The sequence below is a fragment of the Phacochoerus africanus genome, chromosome X (assembly GCF_016906955.1).
Source record: "Phacochoerus africanus isolate WHEZ1 chromosome X, ROS_Pafr_v1, whole genome shotgun sequence".
In the NCBI taxonomy this organism is placed as follows: Eukaryota; Metazoa; Chordata; class Mammalia; order Artiodactyla; family Suidae; genus Phacochoerus; species Phacochoerus africanus.
The window spans coordinates 55,932,204-55,955,014 of record NC_062560.1 but is presented as its reverse complement, the minus strand read 5'-3'; the positions used below and the strand labels follow the sequence as shown (position 1 = coordinate 55,955,014).

Sequence of the window (22,811 nt, the reverse complement as noted above, 5' to 3'; positions counted from 1 at the left end):
TACTCAGGATAGAATGACTATCATTCAATAATCGTGGGCAGACTAGATCTTAGGAGAAGCTGGCTGGAGAAAGAAGTGCATATGGAGAATGGAGTGGAATTTATTGTTGTAATGTGAAAAAGAGTTACTCCCAGTGATGCTGGTAGAGTGTTATTAACAGTTCTCTCAAGTGTTAGATCAGAAAATAATTCTTGTGAGAAGGATTGGGACAGTTTTGAACATATTTTAGCCAACCTGTAAAATCAGAAGGGCTAAAATCATACCTGTAAAATCATAATATTGCCACACACACACCCCTGCCCCTGAACTCCAGAATCTCAAGGAATTGTGCAGAAGAACTAAGTCTAACTTTGTGGATGTTGAAACCAACATAGCAGTGGGATGCTGGCAGAGTAAAATCTGACAATTTTCAGCTCTGGAAAACAACGTAGAGATCACCCAGTCTAAGTCCCTCCTGTACAAATGTGAAAAACCAGACAATTTTTTTAACCCAACTTTGGATACTTAGATACTTCATTTTATTTTTTATTAAAAAAAAAAATTTAGGGCCACACCCATGGCATATGGAAGTTCCCAGGCTAGGGGTTGAATCCCAGCGGCTTCTGCAAGCCCATGCCACAGCAACTGGCCAGATCCGAACTGCTTCTGCTACCTACACAGCAGCTCGGGTTCACCCAGGGATTGAACCCCGAATCCGAAACCTCGTGGATACTAGCCGGGTTCGTTACCTCTGAGCCACAAGGGGAACTTCTAAAATACTAGATATTTGCTCTGCAGTCTTGCTTCAGGGTCAATATTGTTTTATCAGTCAGGAACTGATTCATAGCAATGAAAAAACATCAGTGCATTTCCAGTACACTGGACGACCGCAATCCCTACCCCCTCCTGCCAAGGAGCGCAAACTAAAATTCCTCCTGCACTCCCTCTGGGTCTGGGACAGGAGCCTCTTAACCAGGAAATTAGCGGAACCTTTGAGACTAACGCCTGAAGCTGATACGGTTGCTTTGAGGAAAGAACACTTCCTGTCGTTTCGGCTAGGCTGTTCCCGCAACTTGCGGTTCGGTTGGCCTCCAGTTCTCGCGTTTCGATTTGCTACGCTAACGCTGGAAGGCGGGCTTGCGTCGGGGTCACGCTCTCCCATTGGCTGGTGGTGGGGCTGGAGTGAGGGTAGCACGTTGAGCTGAAGTTAGTTCGGAGTGCGGGGGCACAATTTCTGGCGTCCGGCCCGGTGTCTCGTGGGGATCCTGGACTGAACCGGGTTTGGGTCCTCTGGGGATGGATCGCGTGTGGAGTGCTTGGTGCGGAAAGTCCGTCAAAGAGAAAGGGTTGTCGCCACTCTGGGCCCAGCGTGTCGTGGTCGCTTGGCTTAGTAGGGCCGAGTGGGATCAGGTGACCGTGTATCTGTTCTGTGACGACCATAAATTGCAGCGGTACGCGCTGAACCGCATCACCGTGTGGAGAAGCAGGTAAGGCGGCAGGCTTAGTTAGCCCTCCTTGCAGCGCGCTGGTGGTACTTCACCTCTTCATTTGTAGGATTTGCTTAAGGCTTTCTTAACCAATCTTCTAAATGCCTAGTCGTCCCCCTACAAGTGGTTTGGACATCGCCCCTCTCCCAAGTTCCTGTGGGAAGGTCGCAGCCAAGCTCTGGCACTAATCCCGTTTGCGGAAAGAAAAGGGGTGTGCCTCGACAGCCCTTTTGTCAAATCAGTGAGCTTTATCCCTAACCTTCTCCCATCTTTGGGTGGGTTCTGGAGGGACCCGTGTGGCTGAGCCAGCCAGGGCTTAAGGAGTAGCACTCTAGAGTGGATTTTCGATTTGAATTAAGAAGGTGGGGATTGGGGGAGCTTGCCTGCAAAACCGTATTTGAATGGGGTGCTTCAGTACAGAAGGTAAGATTCAGTTGGGAGCAGATAAGGGGCTAATGTATCTAAGAATAAGGTCTTTTTTAGCTGAATGAGTTGAGGGTTTCAGGGTGAAAGAAAGAGGAGTACCCAAACTTAATTGTTCATTGATTGTGTAGCAGTTAGATATCCTGTGTATATCTTAACCAGCCTCTCATGCCGTATGTAATTGCTGGACATAACCCTCCCTCTTCCTACCTTCTTAATTTGTGTCTGTCTATATGCTTTTGAGCCAGTATATAATTGGAATAGCCTACAGAAACCTAGGCCCTGAGGTGGAGGGTGGGCCAGTATAAGGGACCTTTATGATGGTGCTGGACTGTGGCCCTTTAGGTTAGGCAACGAACTCCCCCTGGCAGTGGCTTCTACTGCTGACCTGGTACGCTGTAAGCTCATGGATGTAACTGGTGGCTTGGGCACTGATGAACTTAGACTGCTCTATGGCATGGCATTGGTCAGGTAAGACTTACATGGGTAGGGGTAGGGGGTGGCTTTGCGGGTGGGAGTGTGGGGGTAGCACATGATAAGCAAAGTCTGGTTTTGGTTGCTACGTGAAGCAGAAGGTATTGTGTGTCCCTGTGTATGGGTCACCCTGTGATTGCTTAACTTAACAGCTTTTGATACCCCCTGTTAACAGACATTCATCCCTCTTCTTTCCTGAAAGCCTTCTCTCTTCTGTTTTTTTTTCCCCCTTTCTTTGGAATGTAGGGTGGGGGTGAGTCAGACCAAGTGATCTCTGTGGGTCTCTTCTAGCTTTGACAGTGTATTTTTCCCCCTTTAATTCTTTCACCTGAGGAAGTTTCCTAAATGGTTCAATGTCCTTAATGTGGATTTTCTAATCCTATCCCAATCTATACCTAGCACTACTCTTTTCCCATTCTCTCTACAAACACTGAATGATTGCTGAGTTGTGGAAATGGCCCGGGAGTTCCTGACTTACAGAGTGACTCAGAGTGGTTCTAGCTGTCTCATGCACATCAGGAAAAAGGTTGCCTCTGAGTCTTCTCATCTGTCAGAGTCTTTTTGCTTATCTAATACTGTTGTTCCCTTTGTCTGCCTTGAGGTCCTCCCTAGCTCTTTTTGCCTTCTCCATCATTTAGCTGTGCCTTCTCCATCATTTGATATAGTCCTCTGTTCTAGCATTTATAACACATTATGTTCTAGGGTAATGTGTTGTATTATGTTATGATTATTTATCCTAAACTGAACTCTTCAAGGCCAGAGCAGTGTCTTTATTCATCTGCATGGCTTCAGTACAGGGCAGCCTCTCAGTAAATGTTGACTGGATGGAACCATTCCTGCTCTGGCTGACACCAACTATAAGAACAGGACAGAACAGTCATTGGAAAGGTTGTGAAAATTCAAGGTGTCAGTAACTCAGCAAGGTGCTTTGAAGCCCCGTTGGTTTGAATTAAACAGTTACTTGGGCTGTGCCACTTATTTCTCCCCCAAACTTAGGTTTGTGAACCTTATCTCAGAGAGGAAGACAAAGTTTGTCAAGCTACCCCTCAAGTTCCTGGCTCAGGAGGTGCGTATGAGTAGCCTTGCTCAATTCTCTCTCCCCAACAGGACTCACTAAATGGGGCATGGGGTGATGTGGGTACACAGTCACACTAGCTCATCTTACCATTATCAGCCAAGTCCAGCAAGAACCCCAGAGCCTCAGCTTCCACCTTGGAAGTGGTCTTTTACCCTTGCTCATGGCTGCTATCTTTAGTGGGCTTGGCCTGCCCAGCTTGCTGGGAGTAGCCCAGGTGAAGCTGAGGCACCCCAATGAGCCACTAGAATGGGACAAGAAAGAGATGGCAGTTAAACTGCCTGCCCTCTGGTTGCTGACAGTGAGGGAGGAGACAGACTCAGCCAAGCAGGGTGAACATGCCGGACATCCCTACCCTGAGTGAGTATGTGAAATGAGTAGAAACCTAGAGGGCAGCCAGGTTCTCAGCCATCAAGAGAAGCTTCCTGGAAGAAGTCTTGGAGGAAATAAGGAGGGAAAGGGTGGTAGAGGGTACCCTGGGAGAGGGACTGGTACAGACAAGGCAGAGGGAGGCTGGAAAAAGTGATTGTTAATGCTCATTCGCAGGACTCTCTTCGTTGGAGGAGGGTAGTTGGCAGTGTTTTCTGATTTTCAAGATCACCTCTACAGTGCATAAAAAGAATCAGAAGACCTGGTTTCTAATCTTGGCTCTGCTTCTAAGATCGGAACTTTCTCTCAGGACCTCACTTTCTCTGTCTATGAAATGAGGAGAAGGCAGGCTAATTAATCTCTGTGGTCCATTCAGCTTTAATATTTTCTAATTTCTACACTCATGCCCTCCCCCAATCAGGTGAACATTCCAGATTGGATTGTTGAACTTCGCCATGAGTTGACCCACAAGAAAATGCCTCATATAAATGACTGCCGCAGGGGTGAGTCCCCAGGGAGTATACCTAGCTAGTATAGCTAAGCCCAGATGCCTGGGCTGGCTGACACTATGGGAAGAGAGAGAGGGAAGGAGGGTCTTCACTGGGATCAGAGCCAAGACTAGGCTGAGCCAAGTGAGGCACTTACATTGGATACAAATTTTAAAAGGGTGTCAAAAGCTCAGTAATCAAGATAAATAATATTTTAATACAGAAAAAAACTCCATGATGAATAAAATATCAAAAATTTTAAATAAAAATACTTTGTATTACTGATTTCTCCTTTTGCTTTGAGCTCCAATATAGCTTGGTAGGGTACTCTTCTGATCCTGTTTTGACTCAGTTAACTTTAAATTTTGTGCCTAAGGAGGGAAATGGAGGTGAGTGGGTTGAGAGGTGTGAGCCGTCAAATGTATTGAACCCAGAGGTTTTTGGACAACCTGTCCCAGCTAAGAAACCCTGATTCTGCCTAGCCCCTTCATGTTGGGGAAGCAGGTCTAGAAAATGAAAGACTGGGCTAAGGCCATGCAACTAGCTGGTGGTGCTGTGTCCCTATTCTACTTGCTAGCCCTCTGCCATTTTTAGCATCCCGTGTTCAAGTCTTGTGTTAGTTTTTTCTAGGAAATGTCTGGTGAGTGAGAGGAGGCAAGGAACAGGGGGCTAAGCCAGAGCAAGAAGGGCTATTTGTAGATATCTGAGATTTGTGCCTTCTTGGATCCAAGCCTCTTCCCTGGGACAAATGAGGCTGGGGACCAGCTAGGAGCTGCTTGCCTGTGGCTGCTACTGTGGCACTGCCTGCCTTCCTCTCCCCCTTAGGCTGTTACTTTGTCCTGGATTGGCTTCAGAAGACCTACTGGTGCCGCCAGCTAGAGAACAGCCTGAGAGAGACCTGGGAGTTGGAGGAGGACAGGGAAGAGACAGATGAAGAAGAACAAGAGGAAGATAAAAACATTGTTGTTGATGACATCACAGAACAGAAACCAGAGCCTAAGGATGAGGAGAAAGGTGCAGAGCTGGATGTCAGGGCTGATGGAGACAGCGAAGGCAACAAAGAGGTTGATCCACAATGGCAAAAGGCTCAGAGACATAAAGAGTTGTATGGTAGGTGTCCTTGGAAGTGCAGAAAGGGGCCCATGAGCTTGGAAGACTCAGGCTTATGGTTGACACTGGTTATTTCCCTGGCTCATCATTTCCTTTGGGAAAAAATTGTGGTCACAGACCATCTTCCTTGAGCCTGTGAAGCATGAGAGCCAAGAATTTGAGTTTCCCAATTTACAGCTCAAGAAATGAGGTGAGGGGGCTTAAAATTCCATCAGGAGCAGGGCCCAGGGCTGGCTGCCCTAACTATTTCCCTATTGCGTTTTCAGAAAGAGCCCGAGAACTGCTTGTATCCTATGAAGAGGAGCAGTTTAAGGTACGTATGTGCCCTTGATTTGGCCTGTTCTTACCTGCCCCAGCCATATCTTCTCTCTTTCCAGCTACCTGAGAAAAGTCCTGAGAAGGAATTTGAAAGAAAATGATTGGAAAGAGAGAGGGGGGAAATAGGAAGGAGACAAGAGGAACAGAGTCCAGTTGGCTGATCCACCAATGGAAGGGAGCAGATGATGGGAGTTTTTGGATAATCATCCCCACTGGGTGGTAGGGAACAACTGGGTGTAGGTGATTGCATTGCCCTGCAGTACTGCAGCTGATCAGCAGATGGCTCCCAGGGGAACCTTCCTAGATCAGGTGAGCTTGAGGGATGCTGTTTTAGCAGGAAGGGAGGTAGCTTAGAAGCTCAACCCTTCCTTCTCACAGATGAAGAAGTTGATGCCATGGATGAGTGAAGGGATTGGTCCAAGGTCACATATGCAGTTAGTGATAGAACCAAGATTAGAACCTAGGTCTCCTGATTCACTTTCTCCCATAACCCATTGATTATTTCCCTTCACCCCTTGATCTAAGGGTTTTTCCCCAACTCCAACCACATGCCCTCATTGAATATCTCAGTATTGGGTTAACTGGTTATTAGGATCCTTGGGGAGTTTGGGGGGATGGGGAAGAAGGGAAATAAGAATGCCTGGAGTTTAACAGTCAGGATATCTTAGTTGAGGGGCCAATAGGGGAGTTATGGGCCCACCTCTGCATCCCCTGCCCTATCCTCTAAAGGGAGGTGCTGAGATGTCCTGTGAGAAGGGATCCTGGAGGGGCGGGGGAGGGTTGCCTGGCTGAACCATCCTCCTGATGGAAACCTCTTTGCCTGCAGGTGCTGGAGAAATTTAGGTATTTACCTCAGGCCATTAAGGCATGGAATAACCTGTCCCCACCTGTAGAATGCATCCTGGCAGAGCTCAAGGGCATTACATGGGAGAACAGGTGTGTAACTAAGTAATTCAGGGCTGCCTACTCTCTAGGGTAGAGCATAACAGTCTCACTGAAATTGGTTTTCATATCCCAGCTTCCCAACCTCTGCTGTAGGCAATCCCAGGGGTAATCCTGACCACCCCCCCCCCCCCGCACCCCTGATGGGTGACCATGCATTATTCATGATCCTCTTCCCCAAGCCCTGCCAGCTACCAGGTGGGGGTTGCCTATTCTGAGTCACTGAAATGTCCAGGAGCAGCAATGTCTACTGTCATCAATTCCCTGGCCACCTTTGTTCTTCTTTGTCCCGTGGTATATGGAGCTCCTGGCAACTAGGAAAAGCCCTTAATCCTTTGCTTTTTTGCCGCCTCTCCCTTGTCTGATTTTGAGGTAAAGATTTTGGGGTTGGCACTGCTCATCTCTTCTTTTGAACTGCTATTGGAGAGTATCATCATCCCCTGAATAGTTGTGGTTGGGTGGGCGGGGGGCGGGGGCACAGAAGAACGGCTTTTCTAGGGCCTGGATCCTTGAAAGAGTAAGTCTCCACTGGCCCACCCAGCATGGCCACAAGCCTTCTTTTTTCCTCCAAATAGTACATGGTGCAGTCTAGAGCAGACAGTGTCTATCTATCCATTTGTTTCCTTCTGGCTCTTTGGGACTTGCTACCTAAATCCAGCTGGAAAGTCCTTTGGAAAGAGGTTAGAAAGAATCTGGGATAGAACAGAGAATATAGGAAGTGATGTAGGTGGCAGAGTGGGCCTCGGTGGGAGCTTGCAGTGCAGGTTAGGATTGCCCCTGGCATTTTCTTTATTTCCAGGATGCCACTGGCTCTAAAGGTGTTTTATCAATGTCTTTTAGTCCAGGTTTCTTGGCTCTATCTTTCAGCAAAGGGATACACACACACACACACACACACACACACACACACACGTAAAGCAAACATACATACAGCAAAGGGATATATACAGACAGCAAATATATACACATAGCAAAGGGATACACACACACACATACATACATACATACTGACCTGAGGAGATGAAAGATGGATGGAAAGATAGCTGGTAGAGGGGGGGATCTGAGCATGATGACCCTTTAGACATTTAGATATCTTGGGAACTCTTGTTCTCCCTCTCTGCCCAGTCAGCTAGCAGACCTTCTCATAGGGAACTTCTGCCTCTGGAGGAGACAGCTACCTGGCTGTTGCTGGTTTTGATTTGAGCCTAGATAGAGATGAGGGATTACCTTTACAGCTTGTGCTTTCAACCTCTGTATCTTAGTTCTGGGTTCTTGGAGTCCCTAGGAATGAGGATAATACTTAGTCTAGTAACTGAGTCTCCAAAGTTTCTGCTTCTAAGATCTAAAAGAGTGCAGCCAGGGAAAGGGGTAGGAGACTAGAGGACTGTCAAGAGAAACAAAGACTGAACAGGAACTATAGTGTAAAAGCCCTTGAACCTGTGACCTCAAGTATTTAATTCCTTTGTGGGCCTGAGACTTTTTTCCACCTGTGCTTTCAGGCTTGTTCAGCCACTGCTGCCCTTGTTATAGTCCTTAGATTAGCAGGTGCTCAGTAAATGCTTGTTTAAAACCCATTGATCCCAGTCTCTGGCTCAGCCCCTGCCTCATATCTCAAGCCTAAGATCCATCTCTCAACTGCCTTCCTTCTCCCCTATCCCGTACTGGTTTTCCCTTTGACCCAGAGATATTAGCTGCCTTAGGAGGGGATAGGGGAGTTGGAAAGGATCTTCTGCCTGCTTCAGTTTACTTAATTAAGTGTCCTCTTGCTCCAGGGATGCTGTGCTAGATGCTTTTCTGGATGACGGCTTTCTTATCCCCACATTTGAACAGTTGGCAGCTTTGCAGATAGACTATGAAGGTAGGGTCCTGGAAGCTCACTGCAGCCTTAGGGTAATGTGTATCCTGGGCAAGAACATCAGGGGTGGGCTGGGTGGCCCTGGACTAGGGGGTAAGGGCTGTTTCTTACACCATTCCATACCTACTGGAAGCCCCTCTTGGCTGAACAGAACATGTAATCCCATTGATAAGCAGTTGTTGGGCTATTCTTGGAATTGGGTGGGATGGGGTGGGGTGGGGGTGGGGATCTTAATGTTATTGTGCTATGTTAATTGTGATTTAGCCACTTGCTAGAGAGCTAGAACAGCAAAACTGGAAGGGCCTTGTGAGGTCATCTAGTCCAACATCCTCATGTTACAGATGGGCAGACTGAGGTCCAGAGAGGGGAAGGTACTGACCCAAAGTCACACAGTGAGTTATTGGCAAAGCTAAAGTTAGAACGAGAGTTCTTTTTTCTTTTATACTCTCATTTTGAGTCAGTTGTTTGCCAAACACTAACTGGTTTTTCTCCCCACTGTTCTGCTCTCCTCTTTTCTCCTGTTCTGCGGTGGCAACTCTGTTGTTGCTGGTGGGGCCCTTCTTCTCCCTCTCACCTTCCCTCCCTCCCCTCTTTCCCTTTCTCGCCCTCTTCTCTGCTCCTCTCCTCCCTCCCTCCCTTCCTCCCCTTTTCCTGTCAATTGTTGTTTCTCATAAACCAGAAAACATAGACTTGAGTGACGTCCTGGTGCCAAAGCCATTCTCTCAATTCTGGCAGCCCCTGCTCAGGGGCCTGCACTCCCAGACCTTCACACAGGCCCTGCTGGAGAGGATGCTGTCTGAGCTGCCAGCCTTAGGGGACACCGGGATCCGGCCCACCTACGTCCTCAGATGGACTGTTGAACTGATCGTGGCTAACACCAAGACTGGTGAGGGAGATTAGCCCTAGCCCCAGGGCCTAATGCAGCCCAGTCAGGAGCATCTGCAACTGTCCTCAGCTCTCAGCTGTGTAGAACCTGGTGGACACATCCCTTGTTAAAGTGTTAGGTCTGCCCAAGAGGCCCTGCAGCAGCAGTGGACAAATCTCCCTTCACATTTTTCTTCTCAGAGCCAAGTAAACCGGGCTGGGGCAAAGAGCCCTGAATGCTTTGAGCATTTGGGAGGTATAGAGTTGGGAGTTGAAGTCTGGGGGTACGGGGAGGGATAGGGCCAATCTTTTCAAGGTACAAGATTGGGAGGGGGGCTTTCTAGTTCCTTCTCCTCAGGCCCTCTCTTCTCTCTCAGGCCGGAACGCCCGCCGATTTTCTGCAAGCCAGTGGGAAGCAAGAAGGAGCTGGAGGCTATTCAACTGCTCTGCTACCCTTGACTGGCCCCAGGTGGTCGAGTCCTGCTTGGGCTCACCTTGCTGGGCCAGCCCCCAACTCCTTCAGCTGTAAGTCTCTTGAATTCCATCCGGTAAGAGGGTGAGACCCTGAAAGCCTCAGGGCTACACAGCCCTGAAATGGCAGAGTTGGACAAACCCTTGCAAGGACACCTAGTTCTATCCCCCTCCTACTAACAGATGAGAAAACTGAGTCCCAGAGAGGGAAGGGTTAGGTTATTCTTGCCTAAGATCACACAGCCTGAGACAAGGCTGAACTGAGTCCAATATGAAAATGGGCAAGACATCCTCCCACCTGCAGAGTGCTTAGCACAGTGGCCTGTACAGAGTAAGTGCACAATAAATGGTAGCTGCTATTTATTATTGAACCTATTCTTCTGACTCTATGCCCAGTGCTATCTCTATTATTTTCCCCAAATATACCTCTTGTAGGTGCTTAACAACCCTTCAGTGGCTCCCTATTGCCTTCTTAATGATGTCTAGGCTTCTGAGCCTGATACTCAAAGATCTTTCTGATTCTGCCCCAGCCTATCATGATAACCATACCTCCTGTGATTCCCCCTTACCCAATCCACCCTGGGTGCTATGGTTAATCTGAATATTACACTGGTTCCTATAAATATATGTGGTTGTCTCCCTTTCCTTTTTTCTGTCATTTCCTGACCCAAGCCACTTCCCTCATACTCATGGAAGGCTTCATCACTCAGTTGTCTTCCTGCTTTCTGGAGCGATAGCTGTTTCATTTGAGTGACTCATCTGACACTGCAGCTCTTAAACTCCAGTGACCTTCATTCTCCACTACACTCAGAAACCCATTTCCATCACTCAGAGCTTTTCCACCTCTGAAAGCTTACATGCCAGCATTCCACTCGGTGACCACCCTCTCTTGTCGTTACAGTTCTTACTGTCGGCATCCCTTGACATCTGCTCTTTGCCTACATCCAGACCTCCATCTCTTCATTTCTTACCTTCCTCAACCTTGCTTACCCTCAGTCCTATCTGTGGTTGATCACTTTAGCCACCCGTCATCAGCACCCTCAGCTCTGCCTATCCTTTGGCTTATCTGACGTGCAAACCCCTGAGCTGGAATTGATCCTGCCTACTCTGCTTCTCCCACTCCTCAGCCCAGGTAGCTGAGCTCTGCTGGAGAAAACTACATAGCCCTGCGGATTGCTGCCACTGCAGAGGTATGATTTTAATCTTGGGCCAGGCCTCAGTTCTGCTTGTTTGTCTGAACTTTTACTTGTTTTCTACCCAATTTTTCTCCTGTTCCCTGACTGTTCTAAACCCTTTCCACTTACCTCCAGCCCCTCCCCCTCTCCCATTTCACCCTAGCTTCCTAGAGCACATGAGGGCCTCCAGCAGGGGCCCCTCCATGAGTTCCAGCCCTCCTGAACTGATCTGCCGCTACTGTCAACATTGTTGCCAGTCTCCGGATGAGGTGGCCTTGCCCAACCTCAAAGGCTACTCCTTTACCTGTGCTCTGGAGCTACCTCTGCCAGCATCACTGGGGCCTCACCCCAGCCTCTCGTTTGCTCTACTGGCTCTTGCTTTTTCACCTGCGAATGCGCCTGAATTTTTGTCATCTTAAAACAATTGACTCCAACACAAGCAAAATTTTTTTTGACCCTTCATCCCTCTGTTTGGTTATCACCAGCTTATCACTCCTTCCCCCCTCCCATCAAAACATCTCAAAAGAGTAGTCTATACTCAGCAGTCTCAATTTCCTCACTACCTTCTTACTCCTCAAGCTGCTACAATTTGGCATTCACCTCCAGAGCTGCTTTGACCTAATTTACCAAATTCAGTGGGCCTTTGTCCATTGCTGTGTCTGCTGCATTGATGCTTTTTACCAATCCTTCCTTGAAATGCCCGGGCTTTTTTTTTTCCTAGTTCCTATAAAGTACCAAGGCCTAAATCTCTTTATCTAGTCCAGTCCCTTCCCCCAAGATTCAGCTGCTTGTATTTGATTGCATACCAGATATCTCGCCTTGGATGGCCTCCAGGTACCTTACTGTGACTGAAAGAGCATTGGTCATCTTACTCCACCTCAGCCACAAAGTGATCTTCCTCCTCTGCTCCATCTCATTCAGTGGTGAGATCTACCCTGTCATGTTGATTCTCTCAAGTACTTCTCAAATCTGAGATTTTGTGTTGCTGTTTCTATGTCCCCTAGTGTCTCCTTTCCTCTGTTAGACTAAACTTTCCAAGGGCAAGAGCTCTGCATTAGCCATCTGTGCCCCAGCACACCGTACAAGTCCAGGCCCCAAATGGTCCTCAGTAAATGTTGTTGAACTAAACTGTACTCTGCTGTCTTATTGCCAGCAGAGCTGCTTGGTGGGAGCGGACTCCATGCCTGAGGAATAAATGAAGTGGGAGTCTGGATGCTAAGACTGTCTTAGTCCCCTGATCTTCCCATGGAATCAGAAAGTCTTTCTCGAACCTTGATGACATTTGGGACACAGTAGTAGCTTATAAGAGAAAAAAAAAAGTAGCCTTGTTGACAAAATCACTTAGTGCAAGACAGGAGATGGGACTGAACCAAACAGCCAAATCTCCCGTTTTTGTGTGCTCTAGACTGGAAGTGATATGAATGGGTGGGAAATTGGGAGGAGAACCAAAAAGTCTCAGAAGCATTTGGGTACTTCCAGCAAGAAAAAGATAAAGGAAATTTCAAAGTCCAAAAAAAAAGAAAACATGGCATGTGTATGTATGTAATGGGGGGAGGGAATGAAAATAGCAGCATGGAGAGGTTTAGATAGGTGGCCTTCAAGGTACTTTCCAATCCCAAGTACCTGCAGAGTGGAAGCTGCTGGTCTTGGAGAAGCCTGGACCACAGAGATCTCCAAACCCAAGCATAACAGAGGGATGCAACACATGCCAGCAATAACAGTGGCTCACTTGGGTACAGTTTCTTGTGCACAGATCCTGCCTTTCCCAGATCATAAGTGAACCTAGTCATGATCACCCCATTACACAGATTGGGAAATGGGATTTTCCCAGGTATTATGCTGCAAGTCAGTAGCAAGTCTGCAAGTCAGAGCTAGGGCCAGAAGCCAGAATCTACATATCCTGTGCTTACTCCTGTGCTCTTTCTACATTAGATTACACATACAGAACTTGACATTTGTTTTCCCCAGAGGAAAAATAGAAGATACCACTGGCGATTAAGTGTTAGGCATGGTACTGTGTTTGTTCACAGAAGCTCTTTCATTTCATTTGACACAACAGTCTTTGGAGGTGGAGATAGTTACACTCTTATTTGACAGGTAAGAAAGACATTGAGTCTCTGCTGGTGGTGGGACAGGAACTTGGGCCCAGGTCTTGTGAGTCCAAGATCCGCTTTCTTTCCACCAGCCTGACCTGTGACCTTCTCAGTCCTGAGCTATGACCAGACAAACCTGAGGAAGTAGGTAGATTTTAAGATTCTTGTCACCCCTGAACCTCAGTGGTCAGATTAGACAGCTCAAGAGTGGGTAGGTAATAATAAACAGTGGTAATATGGCATCTTGCCTGGGAATATTTATTATTAATCATGCTAATGGACCATAGTAAGAGGGAAGAAAGTTCCTCTCTGGCTTTTCCTCTTATTAACAAGGCTGGCAGGTTTTTGAGAGCTTCCCTCAGCCAGCCCATATCAATTTAATTTGAGCCAGTACCCACTTGGAATATGAAATTAGCCCTGCCGAGAGGGCCCCCTAGTCTCCCAGTGGGGTCAGTAGCTCCCAGCCCTGCCCCCAGCAGCCAGTGACCAGCAACCACACCTGTGTAGCCAGGCTACATCTGGGGCCCACTGAGCACGTGACCCTTCTGTGAACAATCTGGTTCAAACTCAATACATCTAGAAGGAAACTGTCCATCTGTCCACCCTACCCATGCCTCTAGCAGTGATCAGGTGCCTGGTAGGTGCCTGGTTCTCTGTGAGACTCTGTAAGGCGTACTCACACTCTTCCTCCCCAGGAGCTCTCCTTCCTAACGGCTCTGTATCTTTTGGTGGTTTTGCTGTTAGTGCCGTCCTTTGTGTGCACGATGTCATCATCTTTAACTCTCTTCTCCTTGCCCCTTACCATCTGGTCACCAAGCCCTACTCTCTGTCTGACTGTCTTTCACAGCTTTTCTCACTCCCGTCTCCGCTGCCAGTGTCCTGGGTCAGCCCTCAGCCAAGTCTCCCTGGTCTCCCTGTCTCCAGGCTGCCCTACTCAGGCTATCTTCCACATGAACACCATGGTAATCTTCAGAAATGCAAGCCTTCACCTGTGCTCAGAGATGTCAGGTGACCCCCTCCACCAACACACACACTTAACCTTCACAGGCTTCTCTTGCTCTCCCACAGCTCCTCAGCACAACCCTTTCCCTTGAACCAGGCTACTTTCACCTCATGCACACAGCCCGGTGTGCTTGCTCTTGTCTCTGCACGAAGCTCTCCCTTGTTCTCCTGCCTTCCTTGTGGTCTATGCCTCCCCTCAGCCCCTGTAGTGTCCAGATCTGCAGTGCTCATCTGACCTCCCTCCCACATCCTGCTGTGTCTTGTCAGCTGGTGCTTTTTTTTTCTTTTCCTCCATTCCTGGCTGGGCTATAGATGCTCCCAAAAAGGGATCATACTTTGTGTTCCATGCAGAAGGAGCACGGCACACGTCCAGGCATAGCTTTGGAGCTTAGGATAGATTGCTCAGCTAAAGAGAAGGATCTGCCGTTCTCATGTTCAGCCGTGCAGGCCTATTTGCTGGCTTGTGTATTTGCATAACATTTCAGTACGGATTAATAGCTATCATTTATTGCATGCTCACTATGTGCCAGGCATTCTGTGTGATCCATCTTATTTACGTTTCTCAACAACCCTCTAAGTTAGGTGTTGTTATCATCCTCATTTTACTGAGAATGGAAATGAGCCACAGAGATGAATTATATGAAGTCCACGGTCCTCTTATATTTGTGTTCTGTCTGATCTACTGTACCACCTTTCAGAGGCAGGTCTAGAAGCTCAGAGAACAAATTCAAACTAAAGTGTTGGAGTATAGAGTGACTTGAGATTTTAAATCTTTCTTATCCCATCCCTCCCTTTGCTCAGCATCTTCAAAGCCATGGGTCAGGTCCTGCCAGACCAAGAGCAGGAGAAACTGCTGCGCATCTGTTCTATTTATACCCAGAGTGGAGAAAACAACCAGGCACAGGAGGGCTCAGAGGCTTCCCCCATTGGAAAGTCTCCATACACACTAGATAGCCTGTATTGGATCCTCAAACCAGCTGGCTCAAGCTCTGGGCCTGAAGGAGAAGCCCAGCAGCAGGAGAAACAGGGCAGCTTTAATGATGTCAAGGAAGATGAAAAGGAGGAGAAAGAGGTCTTGGAAGACCAGGCGGAAGAGGAGGAAGAAGAAGAAGAAAATAATGAACAGAAGTGGGAGGAGGAGGAAGAAGATGATGACGATGATGACGACGACAACGATGATGATGATGATGATGATGATGATGATGACGAGGAGGAGGAAGACAGGATGGAGGTGGGGCCTTTCTCTGCAGAGGAAGAGTCTCCCACTGCTGAGCATACAAGACTGCTGGCCCAGAAAAGAGGAGCTTTGCAGGGCTCTGCATGGCAAGTTAGCTCAGGTGAGAAGCCTGATAACCACTTTCTGCCCACATCTTTCTTCCCTCTCTGGCTGGCTCTTGAGGCTTCCCTTTGCCCAAGAGAAAAGATGGGAAGTAGCCAGAGTGAGGCCAACCTGGGAGGCAGCCTGGTGTATGTTTGACAGCAGACTTCCCTCCCCCTTAGGATGGAGTATGTGAGCGCCAGGGACCTTAACACCATCATGCTGCCAGCTGCCTCATTCAGAGAGTACATTCAGAGGGATTGGTGTGGGTGTGGGCATTGGGCAGCAAAACACAGAGAGCGAGAGTTAGGCAGTGGATATTATGTATGATTCTGTGTGTTTTTCATGTGCAGTGATCAGGAGCAGGGAGCCCAAGAATAGTGCTTTCTATGTATATGTGAGTGTATGGGCACGTGGCGGCCTGGTGGTAATGTGACAGGATTTTACTATGTGTATGAGAAAGAAGGGACCCAGGGACATTCAGTCAGAGGAAGTGGAAGAAAGATCAGAAGGATGAGAATAAGGAGCAGTGCAGTTTATTGGTGAGTGTACAAGTTAGTAAGATAAAGCAGGGAAGGAGCAGAGGGGTTGGATGTTAGTTGGTGGAACTTGAATCTGGTCCTCCCAAGGGTGGTTTTTCGAGTGCTCTCATTTAGGTTGGGGAGCAGGAACCTTAAGGCAGGGGGATGCAGAAGGAATGAACAGTCTGTGCGCGCATGGGTATGTGTATATATGTGTACATACTGGAAGAAAGGGTAGACATGGGGCACACCTGTGTGATGGAGCCTGGGGAAGGGAGGACAAACAGCCAAGCCTGGGTGTGTTGGGTGGGAAACTAGTAATAGAGAGAAGTGGGAAGGCAGTGAAGGAACTTAGGGGAAAGTTGGAGTCTTTGCCCTTATGTGGACCTGTGTGTGAAAGGCCTGGGACATAAAGACCCTGAGTGCTAGGGTTGAGGGGAACATGTTTATGTCTGTGTGTGTGAATGGGTGTGTTCCTGCATATGCTGGACAAACCAAGGCACGGTGACTGAGAAATCTCTTAGGGCAAGGAGGGCTGTGTTTGTGGATCTTTGTAATTGGCCAAAGGAAGAGTCTTTGACTCAAGCAGAATTGTGATTGTGTGTGTGTGTGTAAGTAGGGGTTGTGAAAAGAGAAAATGTGAATTAGGCTATATGTACATCTGTGTATACTTGCACACATGGTCATGTATGTTTTTGGAAGAGGAGGCAGAGTTGCTGAGACCCATGGGGACCAGGAGATATCTGTATGAGGGAGAGAAGTGGATTCAGTGAGAGAGAATGGAAAGGTGCGAGAATAGGCAGTGAGACAGCCATCCAGAGATAGTTTGTATGGTCTGTGCTATCACTGAGAGGACACATACAAGTGTTATCAGACTGGAGAGGCAGGGGCAGTGATACAGACAGGGCTGGGAGTGTTAGTAATGGGGAGGGAAAATGTTTAGGTCACTGACAGACATGAGGGGAGTGGTCCCTTATACAAGGTGTCTTTGTATCCATAGGGCAATCCAGGAAGTTAAAGATACCACTTCCTTCATGTAAGAGAGCCAGAGGTGGGGGGATATGCAGGCAGTGGTACAACCTTTCTTCAGGGGATTCTTTGAGTAGCATAAAAAGCTAGTCCAGAGTTGATAATTTCTGGAATACCAGGGGCATTATGACAGGGAAAATTCTTTGGATACCAGGGAGATAGAGGAGGCCAGAAACTGGATCTACTTGGAAGGGCTCACCAGTGAAGGCTTCACTTGAAAACATTGGATGTAAAGAGGAGGAAGGGACTTAATGTAATACTGGGTGGAGGTTATTTAAGTCATAGGGCAGAGGGTGTGGGGAGTATGGTCCATTCTGAAGTGGAGTATCTAAGAAGTGGGTGAGGAGTGGTTTGTGAAAGTGGAAAGGCTAGGGCATTGAAATCGTTCCCTCTCCTCCTTGCTGTTGCTTCCTGTGTATGTGTATATATACATATATGGAGATGCAGAGATGTTAAGCTTCCTGTTTTGTGTGCCTGTGCATGAGAAGTATGAGAGGGAAGGAATAAAACTAGGAGCATTTGTTGAGTGGAAGATATGGTCTCTGTGTTTATGTATGTATATTTAGGCAGTATAAGGATATGCAGTGGGAGAGCCCTTCCCTAGAGAAGGGATGTTTGTGTGTGCATTTGTGGGCAACAAGATTTTGCAGGGGGAGCATAATACCTCTTTTTTGAGTGTTTACCCTGAAGTGGTATGTAGGCAGGTATGTATATCTCTCAAAGCAAAGCCAATAAGAAATGATACATCACTAAGACATGCGGGGGGGGGGCAGTGCGGGAGTGGAGGTTGTGTGTAGATGTGTAAGATATGTAGGACATTCAGATACACTAAGGTATCTTTGAGTCTGGGAAGGAGGTGCAGTGAGAATTCTGGGGCATTCAGACTTTCTAGGCTATATGTACATGAGTGTGAGTGTGTATGTAAACAGGGATGATGATGACCAGTTGAGGCAGTGATACAGCCAGGTATGAAGATGTCATTGTCTTTTTCTGTGTAGGAACATGTTTGGGGAAGTGGCAGAAGAACAGAGAGGAAGAAAAATATCTGTAGTTGTGCATGGTATGCAGGGTGGGTGGGTTGTGGTGGGGGTGCTGCATATGAACACGTAGAAGGGAAGAAGGGCCATGAAGAGTGTAAGGAGGAGTGTGGAGGGTGGGAAACACAAAGGTACAGAGGAACTCATGAGAAATGGCACAGAGAGGAGTGAGGCTGGAGGTGCATAGAGATCCTATGCTGAGCAGGCTAAGGTAGGTGGGTGGATGGACAGGGTAGGTGTGCCTGTATACCCATCTGAGAACTAGCTGATCAGCCCTCTCTTACCCCTTCTGCTCCACAGAAGATGTACGATGGGACACCTTCCCCTTAGGCCGAATGCCAGGACAGACTGAGGACCCAGCAGAGCTTATGCTGGAGAATTATGACACCATGTATCTTTTGGACCAGCCTGTTCTAGAGCAGCGTTTGGAACCCCCAACATGCAAGACTAGGTGAGTACCCATAGCACTAGGATTTCTCATCCCTTTCTCTGCCTCCTGTAGGAGATAGGGTGGAAGGGATGGATGAAGGGAGGGAGACAAGGAGGGAAGGACACAGAGTAGGGTAGGTGGGGGAGGCAGCTATACCCAGTCAGGGCCTAAATCAATAGAGTGTAAGCTCCAATGCCTGACTGGGCCCTTGCCAGGTCTCCCAGCCCCTATTGTGGAAGACCAGCGAGGCAGCCACACATAACTGCCTCTCAAATTGCATCCAGTTTGTGGGTGTTTATGTGTGTGTGTGTGTGAGAGAGAGCGAGCAAGAGAGTTTGTGTTTATGTATGTGTGTGCATACATTTTAGGAAAGGACAGGTCCATAGTTTTGAATAAATTTCTCTAAAGGGTCCACCACTCCTAAAAGATCAAGAACAGCTCTAGTCCAACTTCTTCATGTTCCTAAGGAGAAACTGAGGCCCAGAAAGAGGAAGGGATTTGTCCAAAGGTGCACAGTATAATCATTAGGTCTCCCTGCACTGTCCAGACATCTTGGTAGCAAGGCCTATGCAGGGCTCCATGCTGTCCCTCAAAAACTCGCCTCTGGATCACAAGCATAGGAGCCCTTGTGTCATCAGGGAGCCAGGAACCAAGCAGCTCTTGCTGAGGGGCTCTGCTGGTAACACAAAGAGCCCGTTCAGAGGGCCTGTACATTCCAGAATGCAGGGCCATTGTGACCAGGAGAATCTTGTGAGTACCAGAGAGAGACCTCTGTGGGCCCATGAAACAGTGTCTGTCCCTTTGCCACCTGCCCGCTTCCTGGGAGATGAGCCCCTTTTCCTTTAGACATTTAGAAAGAGGGCTGTGGAACCCAGAGGCCAGGCGCAAGGCAGTGTCATGGACTCTCTGTCCTTGACCAGGGGTAGTAGGCCTCTTACAGAGGAAAGGAGGCAGGTGGGGTATCCATATGGTCTGTAGTTGGGAGTGGGGTCCACATGTATGTCTTAGAGACAGACCTCCTCCCTCTTGAGTCAGGCTGTCTTGATGAACATCAGGGTAGGTAGGGATATTAAATCCAGAAGGCCCAGTCCCACACCCTGTAGTAGGGAGACCTAGCTAGAGTGAGCATGCCCACCTGTGCTCCTTGTTTCAGCTTTACCCCCGACTTGGCTACGTGGCCTTGAGCAAGTCCCTTTTCATCTCTGAGCCTCAGTTCCCTTGTCCATGAGATGGTGGGTGATGGGAGGGGATGGGGCTAGATCATCTCTAAGGGTTTTTTTAGCTGCAGTGGTATAACCTTGGATTTGCCTGAGGGGAAGAGTGGTGGCTTTGCTCTCAGCTGTCACCCTCATCTACCTGAGAGGACTTTTGACCTGCAGGAAGCAGGGGAAGCAGGAGTGTTCTGAGCAGGGCCAGGGAAGGGAGAAGCCAGTCTTCTCCCTAGAGTAATTTTGCAGTCCTGGGTTAGGATCTGAGCCTATCCCTGCAGCTTAAACCTGGCCTTGGGCCTCTTAACCAGCTATTGGAGTGGAAGAGGTCCAGCCCAGTGTCCCCAAGATAACGGTCTTGGAAGAAATACTGTTAACACAGCCACTTTCAGTATACCGTCCTGGAGGTGGGGTGGTGTGGGTCTCCCTTTCCTACCTCAGCACAAATAGCTCTACTTTAATCTGGTTTATGTACTGAGGTTCTATATAAAGTTTCATTTGAAAAGTTCCATTCATTTTCTACTCCCCCAACTGATGAGAAGGCAGAGCTACCCCTGGGGCCCATCTTGAAGTGGTTTCTTGGGTTTGTTCAAGTATATTTGTAAAGTCAGGCATATGGGGGGGCCTCCTCATATAGACATAAACATCAAGCACGCTTAGGCCCTCCAAAGCCTAATGCTGCCTCCTTCCCTGACCACCCGCCTCCCCTCTCTCTCCAGCACCCTGGGCCTGAGCTGTGGTGTTAGCAGTGGCAATGGCAGCAACAGCAGCAGCAACTTGGAAGGCCTTCTCTGGAGCCAGGGCCAACTTCACAGACTCAAAACTGGCCTGCAGCTCTTCTGATGCCTGCCCTGGTGCAGATGTTCACCCAGTGCTGCTGGGACCGCAACCTCCCCCTTCTCCCCCCTCCCTTTGGTGCACCTGATGCTCCATGAAACAACCTAGGAAACAGCCTGCAACAGCTGCATCAGCTCAGTTTTCCATCATAGTGGAATTTTGAATATGTTTTGTTTTGAAAAACAATAAATAGGCAACTGTTGTTTTGGTGTTGGTGAGGTGAGGGGCTGTGTACTTTTTCCTTTATTCTGGGGGCTCCAGAGAAGATGGGATCATAACAGAACTTTGAGCAGGAGCTGGGTCCTTAGGCTCCTTGGGCTCACTTCCACTCATACCTTTTTTCTGACAACAGTTTTCACTCCTCATTGAAATGCCATGTGGAGCCAGCTTAGGAAGCATCAGGCCCCGGAAGAGACATTATTGGCCATAGAGCCCAGTCAAGCTCAGAACTTCCCTGACAGCCGGAAGACCCAGATCGCTGTTGCTCGCTTACCCAGCAGGATTCTGGCTCATTTCCCTACCTGTTCTCACTTGACACAAAACAGCAGTTGAAAGCCAAAGGGAAACCTCTTTCTTTGTCACTTTTCTACTCCTTTTGCCTAGAAGAATGAACTTCCCTCTTGTGGGCATTGGGACAGAGAAATGTCTTAAGGAACGACTTAAGGAACACCCAGTTCCTTCAGACATTCAGAGTGCCTCCCTTGTCAGCCCAGAGCTGCCAAGAGACAAAGATGAATAAACTGTGTTCTCACCCTCAGAGCCCTCTGCCCTGTGAGACAGGACAAAGGGCATCAATTATGATAACCTGATGCCTTTGCTAAGTGCCTTAAGAAAACTCCAGTATGCCACAAGTGCTTTGCTTTTCTCAAAGTGGTATTTCAAGGATAGTGGTTGACAGGTTAAGACTGGCTACAGTATCTCTCACCCCTACTCAGGAGAGTGATAGCTGGGTAAGAGAGTGGGCATCTCTGTGGGGCTAGTGTGTGTCCAGTTAAAGTGAAACAAGGGACAGAACTAGCCACATTCCAGCCAAGAAGCTGGCTCAAGAAGTGGTTTAGCCTAGTAATGATGGAGAGGGTGTATGCTATAAAAATGCCAATGGTTAGTGGAAATGTCCTGCCAGAGCCCATTCAAAGGTTTAAACTTGAGTAAGGACCCCTAGAGAGTCCCCAACACTTCAAAGTATATACTGCATGTCTTTGTGGGTATGTGTATATAATCATTTTTTTCTAGAGGTAGTCCACAGATCTAATCAGATTATTGCAGGGGTCCATGAACCCAGCAGCCCCAAAGGGTTAAGGCATGGGCAGAACAGTTTCCTGCACTGGTCAGTTTCCCTCCAACTCCTCCCTCTTTCACCAAATGCTAAGTCTTATCATTGTGGAATGTCAGAGCTAAAGAAGCCCTCAAGGAGCATCTAGGCCACATCTAGTCAAGGGATTTGCAAACGTGCATTCTGAGACACCAGCTCAGCATCTGTTCTATGGGGAGATGGTATTGCAAGCTCTTGATTCCCTTCCAGCACTTCTCTAGAGCAAGTCTGGATTTTATCCTTTGTATATGTATTGATACTGTACATTAGATTTTTATTTTTTCAAAATGGGCTTTGCTTGGAAAAGCTTGGAAATCCTAGTTTTAATCTAGCCCCTTATTTTATACATTGAGACACTAAGACTGAGAAAAAGGGAGGGAATTTGCCCAAGGGCACAGAACAAATTAACAGCTTGATGTAGATCCATGGTTTAACAGCATTACCTGGGTACTTGTTAGACATGCAAATTATTAAACCCCACTCCTGATTGGATCATAAAAGTTGAGGATAGACAGCAATCTGGTTTAACAACATTTAAGTGATTCTAATGCACTCTGAAGTTTGAGATGCTCTGGTATAGAGGGAAAAGCTACGTAAAAAACCTAAGTTCCAGGCAAGCGCCAGCACTAAATGAGAACAACCTTGGGCAAATCATGCCACAGTTTCTTCATCTGTAGAAGGATCAAAAAAGATAACAGATGTGAAATTGCTCTCTAAACATTTTCATGCTTTTTATGTGAGTAGTGTGAATTCATGCCAGGGTTGGCAGGCCTTGAACTCAGAACTCAGGTGTCCGTATAAGCTAAGACAAAGTGCTCTCCCCTGGCCCTCAAAGATTTACCTAAAGATGAAAAGTGAGCTACCTGGAGCTCATTTCTACTCCAGGTCCAGGGAGAATAAGAACCAAGGGTCAGTGTTCGCTGGGGTCCTCCTGAAACCTGGGATTTATAAAACCAGGTCCCTGGGAAGGGCTGCTTCTAATAGTGTGGGATGG

At 47.8% G+C, this 22,811-nt stretch overlaps 1 protein-coding gene across 3 annotated transcripts; it reads left to right on the top strand.

The window, feature by feature from the left end:
* The first annotated feature begins 1,134 nt into the window (after nt 1–1,134).
* LAS1L (LAS1 like ribosome biogenesis factor) lies at nt 1,135–20,728 on the top strand. Of its 3 annotated transcripts, XM_047764147.1 has the most exons (14): nt 1,135–1,466; nt 2,235–2,360; nt 3,360–3,429; nt 4,229–4,310; nt 5,121–5,405; nt 5,672–5,718; nt 6,550–6,659; nt 8,438–8,523; nt 8,862–8,912; nt 9,200–9,406; nt 9,762–9,909; nt 14,927–15,462; nt 18,331–18,481; nt 20,388–20,728. In XM_047764147.1, the coding sequence occupies exons 1-14, from the start codon at nt 1,276–1,278 to the stop codon at nt 20,509–20,511; spliced, it is 2,214 nt and encodes a 737-aa protein (XP_047620103.1). In that variant the 5' UTR covers nt 1,135–1,275; the 3' UTR covers nt 20,512–20,728. The 3 variants fall into 3 exon arrangements, with proteins under 3 accessions (XP_047620103.1, XP_047620105.1, XP_047620104.1); XM_047764149.1 differs by lacking the exon at nt 2,235–2,360; XM_047764148.1 differs by lacking the exon at nt 8,862–8,912 and having other exon boundaries at nt 1,136–1,466.
* The last annotated feature ends 2,083 nt before the right edge of the window (nt 20,729–22,811 follow it).